General features: G+C 38.1%; 1 protein-coding gene across 14 annotated transcripts in view; it reads left to right on the top strand.

Annotated features, from left to right (window-relative positions):
* rimbp2b (RIMS binding protein 2b) overlaps positions 1-20369 on the top strand; it is a 95987-nt gene that overhangs the window by 29887 nt on the left and 45731 nt on the right. For all 14 annotated transcript variants that reach the window (XM_032578495.1, XM_032578500.1, XM_032578498.1 and 11 more), the window contains one exon: positions 19727-19810. In XM_032578495.1, the coding sequence (XP_032434386.1) occupies positions 19727-19810 (84 nt within the window). The remainder of the gene's footprint in view (positions 1-19726; positions 19811-20369) is intronic.

The following is a 20369-nucleotide window of genomic DNA, read 5'->3' as shown; positions in this document are numbered from 1 at the left end:
AGGGTGGGAAGTCAGTTGAGCTACTATACTCGAGTGAATTTTGTAATTTATAAGTGCAACTAATTTGGCTCAGTTTCAGGAGTGCTTTTCCACTTACCTTGAAAAAGAAAAGTAAAAACAAATGCTAGCATTATTTTAGCAGCAGGAGCCGAGTGCACTGAGCATTTTAGTAAACGCTGCATCCGTAAAGAGGTGAGTGAAAACACTGCCATTTATAGGTTTTCCCTCTGATCTTCTCACCTTAGGCTGCTCTCCAGCATGTGAGTTAATACTGTGCGACATTTTTAGTGATGCTGAGGTCCACCCTGCACGTGCTGCACTGCCTGAGGTCAGCTGGCTTTGGGCTTCTGGCTCTCTGGAAACAGAAAAAGACCAAGGAGACGGAGCGTGATTAATTGTTATATATGTGCAGCCGAAAACATAACGGCCCGTCTGCCGCCATTTCCCAGAACACCACCCCACAGGCTGACAATTACATAACAGGAGCCGTCCGAGCTCCTCAATTGCTTTTGTTCGTTTTATTGCATGCTAATGAGGCTGCATGGTCTGGTTAGTTGGATGTCGAGTGGGATCACAGTCATTGAACGGTTTCAGATTCTAACTGTGCAGTAGGTCTCTCCTCTCTCTCACTTTCACTCATGTCCCTTACAGCTGTGAGGTTTGGTTGTGGTTAAATGCAAAAAAATAAAATAAATTTTAAAAAAGCTGTGTCTCTAGGCTGGCTTAGATTTAGGTGCTACTCTGTGTGTGTGTGGTTTTTTTTTCTATTTTAGAAATTGCTATTTTTTGTGATCTGTTTCAAAACATGGCCGTCTCATTTTCTCTGTGTGTGTTTTCATTTAAATAACTCCCTCTACCCAGAGGGCTTGAGTGGTCTCTTTGTGCTGTAGCCTTGTTTGCTTTGCTTGAGATTGCATGGAGTACCATTATACAACCCCGTTCATCAGCCGCCGGGCTGCTAGGCGTGAATGGGAGAATCCGTACAACCACTCTCCCCCTCGTCTTACCTTTGTCTAATGCGTCCATCTCATTCTCCATTTCATCCTGACCTCCGGGTTTTTTCTAGTGCATATTTTCTAAGATAATTGTGGTCTTTCCCTGACTAGATTGCATCAGCAACTCTGTAGGAGAGTTTGTTGGATTTATGGTATGTAACTAGGTCAGAGCAAAGTTGACTCTGGTTGAGTGTGAAGGCATGGAGGCCAGTGGAAGAAAGAATCAGTGATTTGTCCTTTGTTGTCAATGGTCTTACTGTAGGCGGTTCCTCTTGGTAAAACTGAGCAAAAGGTTATATTTTCACAAGATTCTGCCCTCTGAGTACACACACTCAGCAGTGCTGTTTGTTTGTGATTCTGTTCTGCTGGTGAGGCTGGTTTACCAAAGAGTTTATTGGAGGTTTATTTCTCAGCGTCTACTAATATGGTGGCAATCAGATATGCAAAACATTGGCACGTCTCATTCCTGTCTCATTTACAGTGATGTTTGTATTCTCATTAGTCTACTTAATTTTCCATCCATGGCCACAAATTCCAGAGTTTGTTAGAGAATGTGAGTGAGCAAACCGGATCAGAGAAACATAGCAGACAAGTCAAGAATGAAGCTGTGGATTTGTAGATAGCAGCGCTTGATTGTAAAGCAATATTCTAAGCTTTGAGCTTCTCATAGAGCACCGTTCAATCCATCATCTGAAAATGGAAATGTCATGGCACAACTGCAGATCTCTCAGGGGGTTGGCCACCTAAGGTAACAAGCCAAGCAAGAAGAGCAGTAGAGAATTGAACGGTTTCAGATTCTCTACTTTAAGAATATTAATTTTAATACATATGATGGGAATATTTATGCTTTAAAGTCCATGCCCACAACAAATTGAGACATTTGTGGCAAGACTTCAAAATTGACATTTTCACACATGTTTTAGTGAGTCCAACCAAGCTTGAACTTTTTTTTTTTTTTCAAAGATAATGGGCAGAAACTGTAATCTCTAGATGTACAAAGTTGGACCATGTATCGTTTTAACTTCTTTCTCCTCATTGTGTACTACTTGTTAATGATCCATCATATGAAATCGCAGTGAAGCACATTAAGATGTGTGGTTGCAATGTGTCCAAATATAGACCCATTCTGGGGCTGAGTGCTTCTGAATTCGAAGGAGTAGTATTTAATTTCTTGAAGTAAATAAATATTTGCCTAATTTTAATGACAGTTTCCTTTCATTCTGCAAAAAAGAAAATGTAAATTTCTGTGAAGCGTTGAGCAGTGCTGGATTTGTCAGATGCATTGGACAGCAAGGCAAAATGTTCCTCGCGTGTCTGCACAACTGACTATACTAGAGAGAAACACTGCCCTTGATTGGCTTCAGGCTGGCCTACACAGGAGAAACGTAGCCAGGCGAATGAATGTCAATGTCAATAAGGCTGATCAAGAGGTAGTGGAACACAGAGACGGGCTTGTTGTGGCTGCTTGAAGTGGGAAAAGTGAGAAGAGTGAGTCACCTAATGAGCCAAAGACGGCGCAGCGTCTGTGTTAGTTGGCAAAACTGCAACAGTAAACAAGCATTATTCGTCTGTGCCTGCAAAATGACATGAAATTATCATATGCAAAGCATTCACTAGAGATTATCACCTGAAGATGCTTGGCGACAGCTAATGCCTTTTTTACTTTCAGACCGAGACTTTGATTCTTGTCTGACATTTTAGATGCAGAATTTTGATTGACAATGTGTGTCTCACTAACCATATTTGTGCATCAGGAATATGGAACCATATTTTGCATCAGGACTTTATTATTTACAAAGTAATGAGTGTGTGGAGGACGATACATGCAAAGAATAAGTAAAACCAGTTGAAGGTAGAGCACTGTTTTAGGAAAAGAGTACTGCAGAGAGCAGGTCTTTTATTACACATGATTTTACACATGATCCATGAAAAATAGAAATGCATGGCAGAAATAGCATGTCATCAATATTTCAGAGACCTCTTAAAAAAATCTCTTGAATCATGTTTTTAGAGGAGCTTATTTCCTTTCAAGAGAGAGCTCCCCTTAGTGCACGCACAGCAAAAGAGAGAGGCATTTTGTTTCGATACTTTAATGTCATGAATATATCGAAATAGACCAAACCATGAACACATAAAGGAGTAAATGTAAATCAACCAGAGTAAAAGTTGGTTCCTTGCATTTGTATTGGCATTTTTGTGCTCTCAATGAGTAATGTTTGTGTATAATATTCAGACAAAAATGCTTTGGATAGCAATAATGCATATTCATATTTTTTCTGTATTTTTACATACACACATTGCTTATTTTGTGTTTAAAGATGTATTTATTTGGATGGCAGATTGATGCTTAGTTGCTTAGTGAGTGAAAGAAGAAGTAGACTATATAAGATTTTTTTCTTCAAACTAGTGCTTTTCTTTAAAAACTGTCAACATGTCGCATGTTCATTTTAAACTGCAAATGAATAAAAATAGACAAGCAAAAAATTAAATATTCCCAGCTTGCATATTAACAGGTAACCTTTTGTTATCAGTTATCATATTTGTCAATAAGTTTTTTTGGGATTTTACTTGCTGGTCCAGTTTGAAAATTAACGTTTTTAAAAATAATTAATAATTAATTAAATATGTCATTAATCATAAAAATTCACACTTATAATAGCTGATGCAGATAATTAAAAAGTGTGAAATAATTCTGTCTGTCAATCTGACCCATCAAAATTGAGGGGTGGGCTCATGGGTTTGGCTAACACTGGATTTATTGAACTTCACTACCATGATTTATTTGCCATGTAGTCGGGATGACAATCTCCATCTTCAGTGTTGTTTGCTAATTGTAAAATCCAGAGGTGTGACCAAGTCACTGTGTTGCAAGTCTCAAGTAAGTCTCAAGTCTCTGTCCTCAAGTCCGAGTCAAGTCTCAAGTAAAGACAGGCAAAAGTCGAGTCAAGTCTCAAGTCAGGAACCTTTAATTTCAAGTCATTTCGAGTCGTTTTTTTTTTTTTTTTTAATAATTTGCAATTATACATAAAATTCAAATATTAGACCATTTGTTCTTTTTAAAATATGTATTTGAGGTTCATTTGTGATCCTCTTATTCATCTGGTATTCTTCAAATCTGTCAGAAGTAAACAGATGTCAGAAAATAAATTACAGCCATTCATGAATTACATTTGACTTCAGTTTACTCCTTCTATTCATAAATAAACATCAACACTACAACAATCATAGTTTTCAAAAAATGAAATAAGTATAAATGAAGTTAGCTATAGTCAACTATCTTACAGCAAAAGAAAAGTGCCACCTACCGATCTTTGTGAAGCTTCAAATGCCGGACAAAGTTGGACGTCGTGGCATCTCCATCCGATATTCTCTTCTTGCATGTTTTACAAGTTGCAGTTCGTTTTTTAGTCGAAAGTTCATAACCTACGTAGCCAAAAGAAATTACTCGCGGAAGCATATTCCAGCGGTTATTTCGTATTTCGTTCCCTGAGCTCTGTAGCTTTGCCGCGTTTTTTTAAACGTCCAAATCCTGTTAATTTGATTGGTTGTGCTGCAGCTACGTACACATACATACATAAGGAGAGAGGAAAACCATAGTGACGGTCTGCGCATATTGATACGGAATGGGTGAAATTAATTAATGACGCCACTTTATAAATAATGTGTTTTAAATTTTAAGACTTTGAGTAAAAAATATCAAGTCTTTTCAAGTAAACAGCTTCAAGTCGAGTCAAGTCCCAAGTCAATGGCATGAAAGTCAAAGTCAAGTCCGAGTCTTTGAGCATTTTTTTCAAGTCAAGTCTCAAGTCCTGATTTTAACGACTCGAGTCTGACTCGAGTCCAAGTCATGTGACTCGAGTCCCCACCTCTGGTAAAATCTCTAGCTCACAGAAAAGCTCGTCAAAATCTTCCGTCTGCCATGAATTCAAAGAGGAGGCTAAATTAGTGGAGTTCAACAAATTACTGTTAGCCTCGCCACAGCCCTGTCCTCAATGCCACCTCTAGCCCCGCCCACAACGCCAACTCTAGCCCCGCCCACAGCGCCAACGCTAGCCCCGCCCATAGCCCCGCCCCTGGGCGAGTTTGACAGAAAAAAAATATTTCAATGTGATGCTGCAGGAACAGCAGCCATGAAATAATTAAACGCATATTTAATTAATTTTCTGCATCGGCTATTACAGCTATTATAAGTTTGCGTTTTAATAATTTAATGACATATTTACTAAATTAGTAAATATGAAATAAATAACTAAAGCCTTTAATTAAACATTTATTTATTTCATGGTCTTCTACTTAATAATTTAATCATGTATTTATTTAATTCCTTTTGTCCCTTCTAATCTTCCGTAAAAATTTAACTCAGCTTTGCATTCTTTTAAATGTCTTTCTTTTCAACATATTTTTATAATTTTTGGAATATAACCATTTATATCATGTTTTGCATCAGAACTCCTCACCCTTGTACAAATAAAGCAAACAGAGTTTTTTCCAGGCCTCCAGAATAGTTCAATTGGCTTCTGATTTGATGGTGATGGAGTCGAGTGATTGACTGGTTCCTAGGTTGTTTTTCTGCTGTTTATCCTCTTCCTGGAGTGAAGAAATCAAAGTCCTGACAGACCCGCTCTGATCCTTGGATGGGGACCAGCAAACATATTGACAGCTGAGTCTTGTGAAGAACCAGCCGTCTACTGCAGCCCCTTGTTTATATGCTAACACCGGACCGAGTCTGACAGCGAGTTGTTCTATTTTCTTTTCAAACCAAACTCGCTAATGAGTGTGGCTGACTGACAGCAACATAACGGGCAATGATGTATCATGTAAAAATTACGTAGCATCACAGCATTCAGCAAATTTACAAGTTTATAATTAATTTAGTCTTTATTAGAAAATGTTTTTTTTTTGTTTTTTTTCCCACTTTGTCACTTTTGCCATCCTGCCTCCTGTTACAGCAACTCGGCTTTCCTGTTTCAAAAACAAATTCACGTAGTTTAGATTCCACCTTTCATTTTTTCAGATATATTATGTTGCTATTGCATGGTGGCATGTCTACTTCGGATTAAGATTACTTCAAGTTGGTCTGTTTTTCCTTGTCACTTCATTCTTATCCTCACCTTTACATTTTGCACCTATTCATCAAGGAGTAAGGTATCCCAGTTTTCCTTCTATAGTTAACATCCTCACTTCTGTGTTTACTTTGTTTTAACCTCTTACCTGTCACAAGGACACCGGTGTCCTCTTGGGACCATTTTCTGACATGTTAGTGTTTTTTGAGGTGACAGCTGAGGTCAACGCAGTTCTGTTGTACTTTTTGTAAGTTGTCTTTTCGCATGCTATCCTCTTGACAGAGTTTTGCATTTAGCTGTTGTTGTTTTTCTAATTTGGAACTGTAAAATTCTTGTACAGAAGTTTTAGCGTTCTTTGAATCCTTGTTTTTTTCTGAAAAGTACAGTAGTATATTAGGAAAGCACTTGTCCTGTAGGCAGACAGCTGAAGATAAATTTCTATTGACACAAATACATCCAGCATAAATCCGTTACTGGTCTTGCATTTAATCCAGTTGTTAAAGTACGCCACACAGCTTTAGTGCAGCAAACCTTCTAGAAAACTGAGGCACAGAAAAACTAGTTGGGGAAACGGAGCCTTTACTCTCATCACTTTTACAGGTTTCTCCCAGTTAGAAATATTAAAATACAAGAAGGGGGATATAAACCTCACTGATTTGACATTTCTTTCTGGTAAATTGTTGTAGCTGAAATTAAGAATGTCTTTGTTTTTATTCATAATGTTAGTTTTTGATATTTTCTGCAAATGTTATAATTGTCCCATTATTTTGATCAAACTTCATTTTTATTTTTTGTTTTATTATTCATCTATCTGAATAATAATAGATGAATAATAAATCTATTTATTAGATTTATTAGATGAATAATAAATCTATTTATTAGAATTGGGTATACATGGGTATAAATACCCATGTATACATGGTGTACCCATACACATGTATGGGTACAACCCATACCCATGTGGTTGTTGTAAAGCACTTTGGTCAGATGAGACTGTTGTAAATATGCTATGTAAATAAACATTGACTTTGACTTGACTTCCTACCCCTAATGAAACAATAATGAGAGAACTTCATTCACGTAAATAAGAGGTACCATTCTCTAGCAACTTAATTTCTGTATTTTGCTCCAGTATTCTTCATTAAACCTCTTACCTGTTTATTTTTCATAAACTTTACCCACACTAAACACAGTCCACCTGTATTGCTTTAGAGCGAAAGGTTTCAGACAGCAGGTCCTGTGTTCACCACTTTTGGCTGACCAGTAATCGAGGATTTTGTAAACTGGCCATGATGGTTAGTGTTTATCTCCCCCTCCCAACCCCAATTGGAAGGCAAAACGTCTGTTTCTCATGTGACCGTGCCAGAATCTTGTGGTGTGAGAACCTTACTCTTTATCTCCTCCTGAGCACCACCTGTCTCTCATTACTGGACACAGGATCTCCATATCCACAGCCTAATTCAAGAGCTTCGTACACGAGACTCTGTCTGGCTTCACCGAGGCCAAAAAGCCAGCTCTGATGCCTCATTATTAACAATTCAAATGGGCCTGTACAACAGGGCTCATTCTTATTCCTTTCTCTTGCATTAAAGAGCCGTAGTTGGACACTAATGGTTCGAGGCTGACAGCAGCCTTCGGCAGACGTTCAAAACAGGTTTGAAAAAGGATGTCAAAGCCTGGTGCCTCTTGCTAAATGCAAGGATCCGTTGAATTATTTGAACGCCGAGCTTCTGCGCTGGTCTTTGATAAATATTTGCCTTTCACATGCCGTTATTCTGAAAAGGAAGTTTTCGCTCATTAAAAAAAAAAGGGTGTAGAATTTATGTGTTAATTAGATTTAGTGAAGGAGAGGAAACTGGATGATCACCAGCTGTTAAGAGATGCTTAATGAATTGAAAGGCACTGAAGACCTGTTCCCTGCACCCAGTGTAGCTCCTCCCTGCAGGATGGAGCAGCATATGTCTGTGGCATTGGCACAGGATCAAAGCGGGAGACAAGCCACCTCAGCTGGCAACGGCCCCCTTTCTCTCATAAAAGCCTGAATTATCTATGCGTGGAGCGCCGAGATGCTTGAATTGGTAGAAACCAGTCAATTTTGTATAGTTGAGCTTTCAACTGGGGAAAAACTAATAAACAATCAGTTTGCTGCATCAATGCTGTAATAATCTCACATCACCACCAACTGAGTCTCAATAGCCGCTTTGGTTATTTTATACATTTCCATAGCAGTTCCAGTCAAGGAATTAAAACTGCACATACCTTGAAATTATCCATCTAAGTCTACCTTGACATTTAATAGGTCAGTGATTGTTTATTACTAGGGACACCAGGATAACACTGGATCAGTACAAATGGGACAGCATGTAATATTTTGTGTTATAATCAGCTTATCTGGTGGTATGCCCAAGTGTGTAGACAAACAGCCAGTCTGGTTTATGGAGAATTAATGTAATCAGAGCAGGTTTGTGAGGTTCTCTCTTATTTTATTTACTCACGGGAAGACTTGCCCTAACAGAGGAAGTCAGGAGATACGAACAGTCAAATTAGTCATGAGGGTTTCTAATTGTGAGGTGAGCGAAATCTGGTCTGGTTACAGCATAATAAATTATGTGTATCTTTTTATTTTACAATATTAACTAAATATTACAATAAGAAAAAATGCAACCTTTTAGCCACGTAATTCATCTATTTTCTTGGTTCATATTTACCTGTTTTTATCTGTTTCAAAAAGCTTAAATGTGAAGCTTTATCACTTTGATTTAGTGATAATTGTTTACTTGCTTACCAGTGATACACACAGTATGTGCAAATTAAAGAAACTCAGTGTGTGCTAGTCATCTTTTTGCATGTTTTGTTCCAATTCAAACTTTAATGTTGATCTCTTCAGGGAAAAAAGACTGTCAATAAAATCCCACCAAGCATTATGTTCGCTAGAGAAATGCTCCAGTTTCCAATATGAGCTTTTTAAAATTTATATTCACCTTTGTTGGTTTTTATGGCCAAATGGAAGCTCTAACAATCAGTTGTCAATAGAAATATTTCACTTAGAGAGAAATACTCCTAGAATTGCTGCCGAACGTTTATGTAGGCCGAGCGATGGGTCAGGGCAAAACATGTTGAATGAGCAGCAAGGCAGGTTTATTTGTATAGCACATTTCACCAACAAGGTAATTCAAGGTGCTTTACCTGACAAGATGAAAAAATAGGACAAGAGCCACCTCCAGAGCCACATAAAGACAGTTACAAAGTCGGCCTTCTATCACCTGAAGAACATTTCCAGGATTAAAGGACTAATGTCTCAGCCAGATCTAGAGAAACTCATCCATGCGTTCATCTTCAGTCGTATTGATTATTGCAACAGCGTCTTCACAGGTCTGTCCAACAAATCAATCAAACAGCTGCAGCTGATCCAGAATGCTGCTGCTCGCGTTCTCACTAAAACCAGGAAGATAGAGCACATAACACCAGTTCTAAAGTCCCTCCACTGGCTCCCTGTAGCTCAAAGAATAGACTTTAAAATACTGTTGTTAGTTTATAAATCACTGAACGGCTTAGCACCACAATACATTAAAGATCTGCTGTTATTGTATCAACCTTCCAGACTTCTCAGGTCTTCCGGTTCTGGCCTGCTCTGCATCCCCAGAACCAGAACCAAACGAGGAGAAGCAGCTTTCAGCATCTATGCACCACAAATTTGGAACAAACTTCCAGAAAACTGTAAAACAGCTGAAACACTGACTTCTTTTAAATCTCAACTAAAAACCCACCTGTTTAGAATTGTATTTGAAATGTAATCAATTACAAATTTATGGATGGAACTTGACTTAATGCTTTGTTTTGATTATTGATTCTATATTGCATTGTGATTCTGTGTTTGTAATGATGTAAAGCACTTTGAAATGTCTTGCTGCTGAAATGTGCTATACAAATAAAATTTGATTGATTGATTGATTGATTGATTGACAACAAACAAACAAGAAGCAAGAATAAGCAGGCATATCCAGTATCCGTAAAGAAACATCAAACAACTGAAAACATTCAGTATTAATGTATAGATTTTTTTTGAATGTCTGTTTTCTCAGATTCCCTCTCTGTCCTGATTTGTATCACTTTTTAAAGTTGCAGAACATAATGTTGCACTGCGGACTTAGCTTTGTCTGATTTTGATATTCCTAGATTTCAAAACTGGAAATTTTTTTAAAATATATTTTAATTATGTGTTTTTTTCTTTTTTGTACAATAATTGTACAAATGTTGGCAACAAATAATGCGAAAAATAGCAAGTAGGTGCTCGGTTGAAATTTCGACATGGTGTCTTCCAGCACAGAGTTTGTGTACCTTTCCAGTGCGTGCGTGTCTTTTCTCCGGGTACTCTTGTTTCCTTGTAAAACATTAGTTGAGTTGGTCACTGGTTTAAGTGTTGTGTGAGTGCGTGGTTGGTTGTCCTGTGTCTCTGTGATGTCCTGTAAAGCAGCGGTAGTTCATTATTTCTTGCGCTGCCCGGTACCAATTGGTCCGCGGACCGGTGGTTGGGGACCACTGCTGTAAAGGACAGGTGTAGCCCACCAACACCCCGGGAACATCTGGAGATAGGAACCAAGGACAAGTCGGTGTAGACTCTAGATAGATAGTCGGATAGAAACACAAAATCACCCTTTTCTGGTAGTGCACCCTAACACTGAGTCACGTCTGAAGAGGTATTTTAGTAAAATTTAAACATAACCTCTCAAAAGAAAATTGCTTGTTGAGTTTTATTGGTACAGTATATTCCCATTTTCCTCTTTGTCTTTGAAGCGATACACATAAAAAAATCTTTTTGTCAGGATTCCCTCTTGCATTTTTTCCACTTGTTGTTGACTTTGAGCATTTGCCAAATTTACAAGCTCTTTACTGGCATTATTAATAGCAAATTCCATAATCTGGTCGTTTTGGATGTAAGGTTTAACATCAGACCACTAATCTTACATTCATTGCCATTTCAATTTCAGTTGATTTTTAAGGCCATTTTATTTAAGTCTGTCCAACCTCCTTGACATCTTTACTCTCTCGGGAGAAATATTATATATGCATATACTGTATATAATATGTTATTTAAGAGAAGTAAACATCTTCAACTTCATTCTATTCTATGTTTTTCATAATGATAATTTAACTCCTGTTGGTAACCAAAAGAGCCCAGTCGTTTCTATGAGACTGTGCAGGATGTACAGGAGTCTCTTTAAAGACAAAGTGCTACTAATCACCACAATACCCGAGGTGCAAAAAGTCAAAATCTAAAGTTTACAGCAGGACACAAAAATCATAACTTCCTCCCAACACATGTTTTATGGTGAGCTGTGCTGCATGGTTTATGAGTTGCTTCAGAGCCTTCTCCAGAGCACAGTCAGAATAAAAAAAGATGCATATTTATGAGAACTGTCTTGTGTTACAAGCTGTTTACTGCTCTGCCGTGAGAGAGGAAGGTTACCATGTGAACTGAATCACAGTCTGTGGAAGGCTTGCCAGCAAATCCAGCTGGGGATGAGTAAGCCTCTCCGTGTCTGAGTGGGCAACGGCGTTGGGCTTCATGCATTTGCTCAGTTGCAGCAGTAATCATCATGTTCTCAGCGGCCCTTAAGTCAGCGAAATGGCTTCAGCTATGCATGAATATAAAACCTGTTTATTCTCTGTAACGAGGTTTTCTCTGTGTAACACGGCAGCGTCAGACTCAGCTCTATCACTGGGAATTGAATGAATATCACATCACCACACCTATTTTTACATACAAATCTATTGTGGATTGTTGCTTCCACCCAGGTTCAGGTCTCATCTGGCATCTTTGTGTCCATGAAGTGAGATTATTAGGTTTACAGTCGTTCTTCTCCAATATGCAGGCCTTCTTTTTCAAATTAACCTTGCCTGGCTGGTATTAGTACAGTTTATTATCCCACTGTACCCTCCCTTGCTCTGCAGATATCACTATATTTTAATCAATCAGTTTATAATTGAGCTTTGAGGCAGCTGTAGGCTATAGTTTCACATTCTGCTTTTAAAATCAATATCCTGATTTGTCCCTCTATAGCTTTGCACAAATTATTTCACTTCATGTTTTTTCCTTTCATCTTTTCAGCATCTTGCGAAATTACCCATGCGCCATTAAAGCCACAAACGTCACTGCATTTTATTAGGATTTCACGGACAAACTAATGATTGATTTTGAAGCGGAAGGAAAAGCATTCATGTTAGCAATGAAGTGATCAGAATTTTGTTCCAATTCTCCCCAATTATGCTTTCTCTTTGAAATATAGCAAGATATGTGGGCAGCATTTGAAATTTTTTTGGAGGCTTGGTGCCATGAAAAGAAATTAATTATTTACATTAGGAGCAGAGGAAATGTCAAGCCATTGGTGCAAGAGAGTAATTGGTGTAAAACAGTGTTTATCAAAAATTTTTAAACAAAGATAAATGTTTAATATCTTATTGTGGTGATTAAGTGTTTGCTTAAACAGCATCCTCTGTATGTTCCCTATAGAATGTGGATTCTAATCTTAACTCAGAGATTTCCTAAAGGCTGCCAAACTTTTCCAGTCCTGCATGTTCCTTGACACTCAGCAGTGGAAAGCTCAAACGAATAAACAGAGCAACTCGGCAGCAAAACGTTCAGCTATGTTATATGCTCACCTACTCACTTGAATGAAAATGTCTCAGCAAGTCGAGACATGTAGAAACTACCTTTCTCTTGTCCCAGGCTCTGTTTTTCTTTGACTTCATCTGGATCAGCCTAAAAAAAATGTCAACATGCTACTCTCACATCAACAAATTTTTGTGCCGACTCACTTTCAGGCAAAAAAAGTCGTGCAGTGTTTCTCCAGCTTAAGTCTTCTTAATCAATAATTTAATCCACACTGAACAGTGTTGTCAGCATGACGTGGTATTTTTGAGTTTACCACCATGCAGTCTGCATCGATGCATTTTTCTTGTCACTCACATTTCCATCCTGATATTTAACAAGTATTTATTTTAGTCTAGTTCGTACTTATGAACACAAGTTGATTCACTGTCACCGTTTTCTGATCCATCATTAGGATTTTCATCCGTAATGTCTGTTATTCCTTTAGTCCTGTGCACGTTTGGGTCTTTAGTAATGTGGTTGTCGAATGTGTGGGAGTTGGGGACCTTATTATTTTCTGAAAATATGTTAATTACCATTCAGTCTGTATTTTGTTGTGCTCAGATTCACATGTACACACGGGCAAATATTTTACACTTGCAGACAGCTGATGTGTACTTTATTAGCGCCGTGCAGGATCCTGTGTCTGCACACAGCTAAAACCTAAGCTGCACTGATTATGTAACCCACGCTGCCATTTCCAATGATTTGAACTCGCAAGCGCTTACAACGCTGGACTAGATTACTGTGTGTCTGGGCCAGGAGTGTGTGCACAGCATAGACATATGCTAAGAGGAACTGTCGTCTAGAGAACATCCTGAAAAAAAGTGTGACACTGCATTTGTCTCATCCTTCCTGCAGCCTCTTTAATGGCCTGGTCAGCTTGTAGAAGTTTAACCACAGACAAGATACATAAATAAAATATAATAGAAGGATGTTTACCTTGGAGGATTTAGAGAGGTAAAAATCATCTTCGTAGCATATGCTCCAGCTAGAGGTAGCAATTTGTAAAGCTATCAGTTTTTTTTAGGTAATCCTTAGTTGGGTCATAGCAAGATGAATGGCTGGGGCGGCCATATTTCATGCATGGATATTAAGAACGCTGACTTGAAATGGGAAATATTTTTTCAGAACTTTTGTCCTGACATAGTAAATAAATACTACATTTAAGTTAAAAGTCATCCAGTAGAATCGATGTGTATTGTTTGCCCCTCAGTTGTACTCCATGTAATTGGCGTAGTTGAAAAGCTTGTTTGATGAGCCAGTCTTTTGTGAGTTTCTAGAGTTTAATATGCAGTCTGGGTGCTTTCTTTTGTTCTTTTTTTCATGCTTTTGATTGCAATTGTTAAGTAGTATGAAAAATAAAGTCACAGACAGGCTTTGCAGCTGTAAATTCACATCAGTGATGGTATGTCATTCAATATAATCTTATTTATTTTCTTAATGAAAGCCTTACAATACAGACTTCTATTTACATCTTGTGGACATGTAAATAAAATGGAAAAATACTATAAATATTGTACTGAAAAACTTAAATTGATAATAAAATCCTTTTGAACACATGTCTGCCAATTTTTAGTCAACACTTACAGTATATGGTATCACTTTTTGGGGTTTACGTGAAATTTTGTGAAATTATATTAACTCACAAAACAAACAGATAAAAAATGTGTAAAAGGTAGCATTGATTTTATTTAACCTGAAAGGTTTCTGCAAGTTTTAGCTAAAATGTTAATCACTGTTTCCAGTTGACAGAGATTTTTAAATGCATTTAAAAACGTTCTCTATGTAAATGTCTTAGCTGGTCACTGCGGCTTGTTCATAGAAAATGTGGAGAAAATAATGGTGCATTCAGATGCACTATAAATGCTGTGCTGTGTTAAGCAAAACCCAGACAAACAATTTAATTAAATATGAGACAGTTCCATGTCGAAAGTTGTGTGGCAGCTCTGTTAATGGCTATGTATGTGATGCGTTTATTTAGCACTGAAGAGTCCTGCTTTTTAGTTATGTTATAAATGTCTGGGTTATATCCTGTTTGTGAAGAATGATCTATTTTCTTTTTTTTTGTCGAAAAACATTTCTTTCTGTTTCATAGACGGGCTTATTACAGCATCCATGAGTACCCGTCATCCATATTCAATGCCGCAAGCAGGAGAGAGAGAGAGAGCATAATGAGGTTACCCGTGCTCATTAGAGATTATACACACAGCTTTCCCAACTCAGAAAGATCAAAAGGCTGATCACTGAGAGTAGGATGGGGAAAGCCTCTTGTGTCAATTATTCATTGCAGAAATAATAGCAAAACCCATCAAAAACTCATCCTATCAGGATGTTGCGGTGGAGTGAAACCACAGTGAAGCCATCAGCAGCAGAAACAGTTAAACAGCTCGAGTATTTTCTCTATAAAACCCTCCATGGGGTTTTCTGAGGAACTGTCCAGGGTGCCGGTCACAAAGTCAGCTGTGTTTGTAGCTCAGGCTCCTCTTAGATATGTTTAAGTTATGACATGAACATGTTAGCAGAAATTTCCCCATTGCAGTAATAATTGAAAATCATTATGTTCAGTCATTGAAGGACCATCCATACTCTGGCTGACTTTTGTCCAATTTGAAGGGGCTTCTACTATATTTTTGACAAAATACTGATTTTCAATCACGCTCTCTTATGAAATGGATAATGAAATATGTTTCTACATATGAGACATGTATGTCAGCTACGTGCAGTTGGTGTGCACTTAATGTGCCACTGTTTTGGTTACATAATCATTGTTTCTGCAGCGGCAGATTTACATACATTAATCAAATGAACACATGACCAAATGCTTTGTATTTGATTTTATTGCAGTATTGAACACAATTAAAACGTAACATGGCAATGTGGACGGTTAAACAGGATTAAAGTGGGGGAAAAAAAACACAAGACAATTTATCAAGAATGACTGGGAAAAGTGTTAATCATTGTCTAATGTAACATTACAATATTATCTAAGGTGCTATTAAATAACTCAAACTATGTTTTGGAAGAGCATAAAGAGACTAACTAAAACAGACCAGGGAAAAAATTCAAGGAAATCAGACAATTATAATAATGATTATAATTATTATAATTGTCCATGACCATACTTTAACAAGATCAACAAAACCTGCATAAGAAAAGGCACGATTGTGGAAATCCAGAGGAAAAATACTACAGAAAACATAAAAAAAACCCTGTAAACCATAGGATAAAATCTCAGGACCAAATTGCAAAAGTACAGAAGTATAGATTTCTCTGGATACACCTCTCATGGATACATTTGCATTAGTGCCACAGAGGCACAAATGCTAGACACAGCCTAAGGGGTTGGTCTTTTGCATCTGTCTTCATCTGCTGTGCTGTAAACGCCTCTTCACTTATACAAGAACTCATTACTCACAATGGCAGCCATTTGAATCTTTTATCAGAGAGATTTTTAATTGAACATTGGCGAATGTGCTCCAAACAAATGGGCCTCAGCAAGCCTGCAAGTGGAGTATTTGTATGTGTCTATATGTCTGGGTGTGCACGAGTCTCCGCCCGCACAAATGGGTGTGTGAAATATTCATCAGTGCCGTAACTGACTGGTTCAGAAAATTGTACATATTAGATATGAGCCCACACAGGAGAGGGCAAGCAAGCTGTCTGTGGAGGCTCTGAGTGATTCACACGCAGGAATCTGCTTAAAGGTGCTTTGTTAGCTTTCATTGGATTGTGCTGGTGGTTTCTTCTCTGAAGAAGATATAAACATAAAAACAGTAACACCTGAAAAAGAGAAGTATTTTCTGCCCTACCATCACAACCATAAATGCGGCGTGTGCAAAAGCTGTGATGAAACTGCTCCCCTTGATCCGGTGGGACTAGGACCAAACGGCTCACATGGGTTAAAACAAAGGATGAATATGGAAACACTCCATGTGGTCCTGTGGGTCTGGTTCCCTTTCCAAGGTCCTGGAAACCATATTAGAATACATGACAACATGACCTCTGAAGTAGCAAGACATGCGAAATAAAAATCTGACAATAGACAAAAAAATTAGTGTTTTTGCTGTATTTGAACAAGATAAAGATTCAAAAATTATGTCCAGAGATCAGTATTGGCAAATTTTATTAATCTTTTAAATTGAGCGTTATTGGTACGATAAGTAAAACTGACCAATCATAAAAACCAATGTGTATTTTCATCTTGTTGACGTTTATGTTGGGGAGGATTATCTATGTGGTGTTTTTTATTTCTAGTCTATGTGACAGTGATAGTGATAGTGATGCCGCTCAGGTTTCTGAGGGTATTTAACTGAAGCAAAGTAGGCAGTGTGGTCATTTTGTAAGGATAGGGAAAGATATATAATATCTATGATATCGGTCATTGGGCAAACCAGCGATATTAATATCTTGTATCGATATCTAAATGTTCTTATCGCTCCATCCTTACAGAGAACTAAATGATGTCCTGTAATAAAGACATTTGTGGCACCATTGGTTACTTCCTGACATCTTGACATGACTACTCCCCAAATGAATCAATGAAAATCAAAAATGGGATGTTTAAAGTAAAGATTAATTTATCTGAGGGACTTTAAAACATTGCTGCCAGGGGGACAAATACATGTACTCAGCAGGTTTATAAAATCTAAAGTACAGATGATAATCAGTAAGATTAACCTTAAAATGACTGTAACCACAACTCTACATTGTCTTTACTTCTCACTTTATTGCTTGAAAACAGAATACGGTTTATTTCTTTTTATCAGATTGAAAGGTTTAAATGTTAACACAGCATGGCACCGTTAATCTGTAAGTCCTGCTATGAGACATGGGGGGTCAAAGACTCAAACATGCCTCAGCTCAGATGCTTAGCTCAGAAGGGTGTAGACAGAGTCAAAGGGTGTTTCCCTTCATTCACCGCATACTGTTCTCTGACCTCATTGCACACTATCTTATTAGATTTCTTTTTTTTTTAATATTATGCACTTGTGAATTGTGAAACCAGCAGATGGAGCAAAAATGAAAATTTCATCCATTTGAATGGATTCCAATATCCCTCATTCAGAGTCCAGTCAAGCTGTGCACAATCACGCGTTCCCACGCGCAGCATGTATTATTTGCTGAGGGCTTCTGGTGGCTCCAGTGGTGCCTATTTTAGTCTTGCTCAGGGGCATGTGGCGTTCTGCTGCTGGAGTACGTGCGCATGTGTGCACCGCTCACACACACAGACACAGATAAAATCCTGTTTAATATTAGAGTTTAATCTTGGAACACTCAACCTCAGACTCGATACCGAATACGTTTGGTTAAAAATAAAAACTATGAACGTAAACTTCTGGTGATGTAACCGTGTTAGAAGGTCGCACTATAACAGGGGTGTCAAACTCCAGTCCTCAAGGGCCGGTGTCCTGCAACTTTTAGATGTGCCTCTGCTGCACCACACCTGAATAGAATAATTAGGTCATTAAGGCTCTGGAGAACTGATCTACACAAGGAGGAGGTAATTAAGCCATTTCATTCCAGTGTTTTGTACCTGTGGCACATCTAAAAACTGTAGGACACCGGCCCTTGAGGACTGGACTTTGACACCTGTGCACTATAAGATAAAAATGGGCAGAAGGACCTCTTGACTGCCATTTAATGACATGCAATAAAGCATACAAACCTGCTGAAGATAAAACTAACAAAACAATCAATCAGAACCAGCTTTGCCTGCTTCAGGATTTTTCCAAACAGCACTTATAGATTGGACAAGCCGTCCTCTGCAAATATGGTTACAACTGAAATTCACTTATTCACAGGGAAGCTAATTGTTCTAACATTAGTCCATTTTACTATAAATATTAGTGTTTTGTAAAGAAAAATTTTAAAACTGCTGTTTTTTCCCCTCTTGTTTATTTATTACCTCTTTTTGCTTTTTATATGATGATGGGAAAATTTGTTTACATGGTGATTTGGAGCTGTTCTTTTTTTAAAGGCCACCTAAGACTGAATCATATTTCTACCTGAATTATTTCAAGCCTCTTAAAACATTTACAAAATTGCTATCTCGCAATTGCTGAGTTCAGCACCGTCTTCGCCTTATGTGGACAGTGCCATTTTGTCCTGTTGTTATGCCAAGTGAAAGCAAAATGATCAATTTTCTGTTAAGATAATAACATTTTTTTACGCTCACTCATATTAACATGTTGAGATTTTTTAAAGCGGATTCTTGGAAGGTTGTTGTAGTTAAATATTTCCTTTTAATGAATGAATTTGTAACAGTACAGAGAATTTGATCGGGTATTTTTTTTTTTTTTTTTTACCCCTCCAGGGGGTCTTTTGTGGGCTCTAGTGTCCCTTATATTACAGTAGGCTGACAGGAAACTGGGAAGGAGAGGGGGGAAGACATGCGGCAAATATCGTCGGGTCCGGGAGTCGAACCCGCGACGGCCGCGTCGAGGACTCAAGGCCTCCAAATATGGGTCGCGCTAACCCCTACGCCACCACGGCACGCCCTTGATCGGGTATTTTAATATATTTTGAGTGTGCTTTAACACCGGGCCAGTCGTTTTTTTTTTTCACACATTCAAGTTCCCGTTGGATTTGTTGAAACTTCTCCACCAGAGTGTGTTTTCAAATTTACAAATGTTAACATTTGTTTTAGATGAGGCCAGTTCTTTTTTGCATCAGTTTACCCTGAAGGAGCAGCACCCGTTGGTTCTGTACCTTGTGTGCATACTCACATATGGGGTCAAATATAAGAAGGCTTGCATTACAAACATTTCTCTTTATGATCAAGTTCCACATCCTATATTTTCTTTGTTTTATTCATTCATTTTAAAGATTTACAGTGTCCTTTCTGTCCGTCTGAATGAAGCACATTTACATATATTTTGCAGGTAATGTGAACATATACATACACTTTTAAAAAAACCTAATTACCGAGAGGTCCTGTTTCTATTTTCGTCCTGACGTGGCTAAAATCTTAATTTCCTGACATTTATTCTCTTCCTTTTTCTTCTTCTTCTTCTCAGGAGACTGAGATCAGCACCAGAAGGAAGGAGTGTGAAGCACTCGAAGCAGAGGTGAAGAAAAAGAATCAAACATGTCAGACTTTGGTAAGTGCTCCAAAAATATATCCTGGCCTCTGAATGAAAGGATGATGGTTAAAATTGATTTCCACCCGAGAGCCTTTCCCCACTATCTTCACAGCCAAACATCCCTGGAGAGAGAGAGTGAGAGAATGGGTGACAAAGATAGCTTGGCTCTCAAAAGATAGTGGGTTGTCAGAAATGACAAAAAAAAACCCACAACAACAAAAAACACTCTAATCAGAAGCATTAAATCTAGCCTGATGCATATGAATATGACAGAGTCATGTTATTGTTCATGTTTGTTGACATTCACATTGTTCAAGCCAATACTCGGTTGTCACTTTGTTGGTTTCTTTTGTACACACAACAAATCAAGTGGCTCCACACCATGCCACTTTGCAATATCCAGAGGTACACTGCAATATCTGTGTTTTTATACCACTGTAAAAGGTCAGCTGTGTTGCACTGCTTGTGCATTTTCATTTGGTGTTTCTTGAAGGACGTTTTCTTTACAGTGCCCCAGAAATGTCACTCCTGCGGCTGGAGTGGCCTTTACCCGATACAAAAGCTAAAGGGAACAAAC

The sequence above is a fragment of the Xiphophorus hellerii genome, chromosome 12 (genome assembly GCF_003331165.1).
Source record: "Xiphophorus hellerii strain 12219 chromosome 12, Xiphophorus_hellerii-4.1, whole genome shotgun sequence".
NCBI lineage: Eukaryota > Metazoa > Chordata > Actinopteri > Cyprinodontiformes > Poeciliidae > Xiphophorus > Xiphophorus hellerii.
This window is presented reverse-complemented; position numbering and strand designations above follow the sequence as displayed.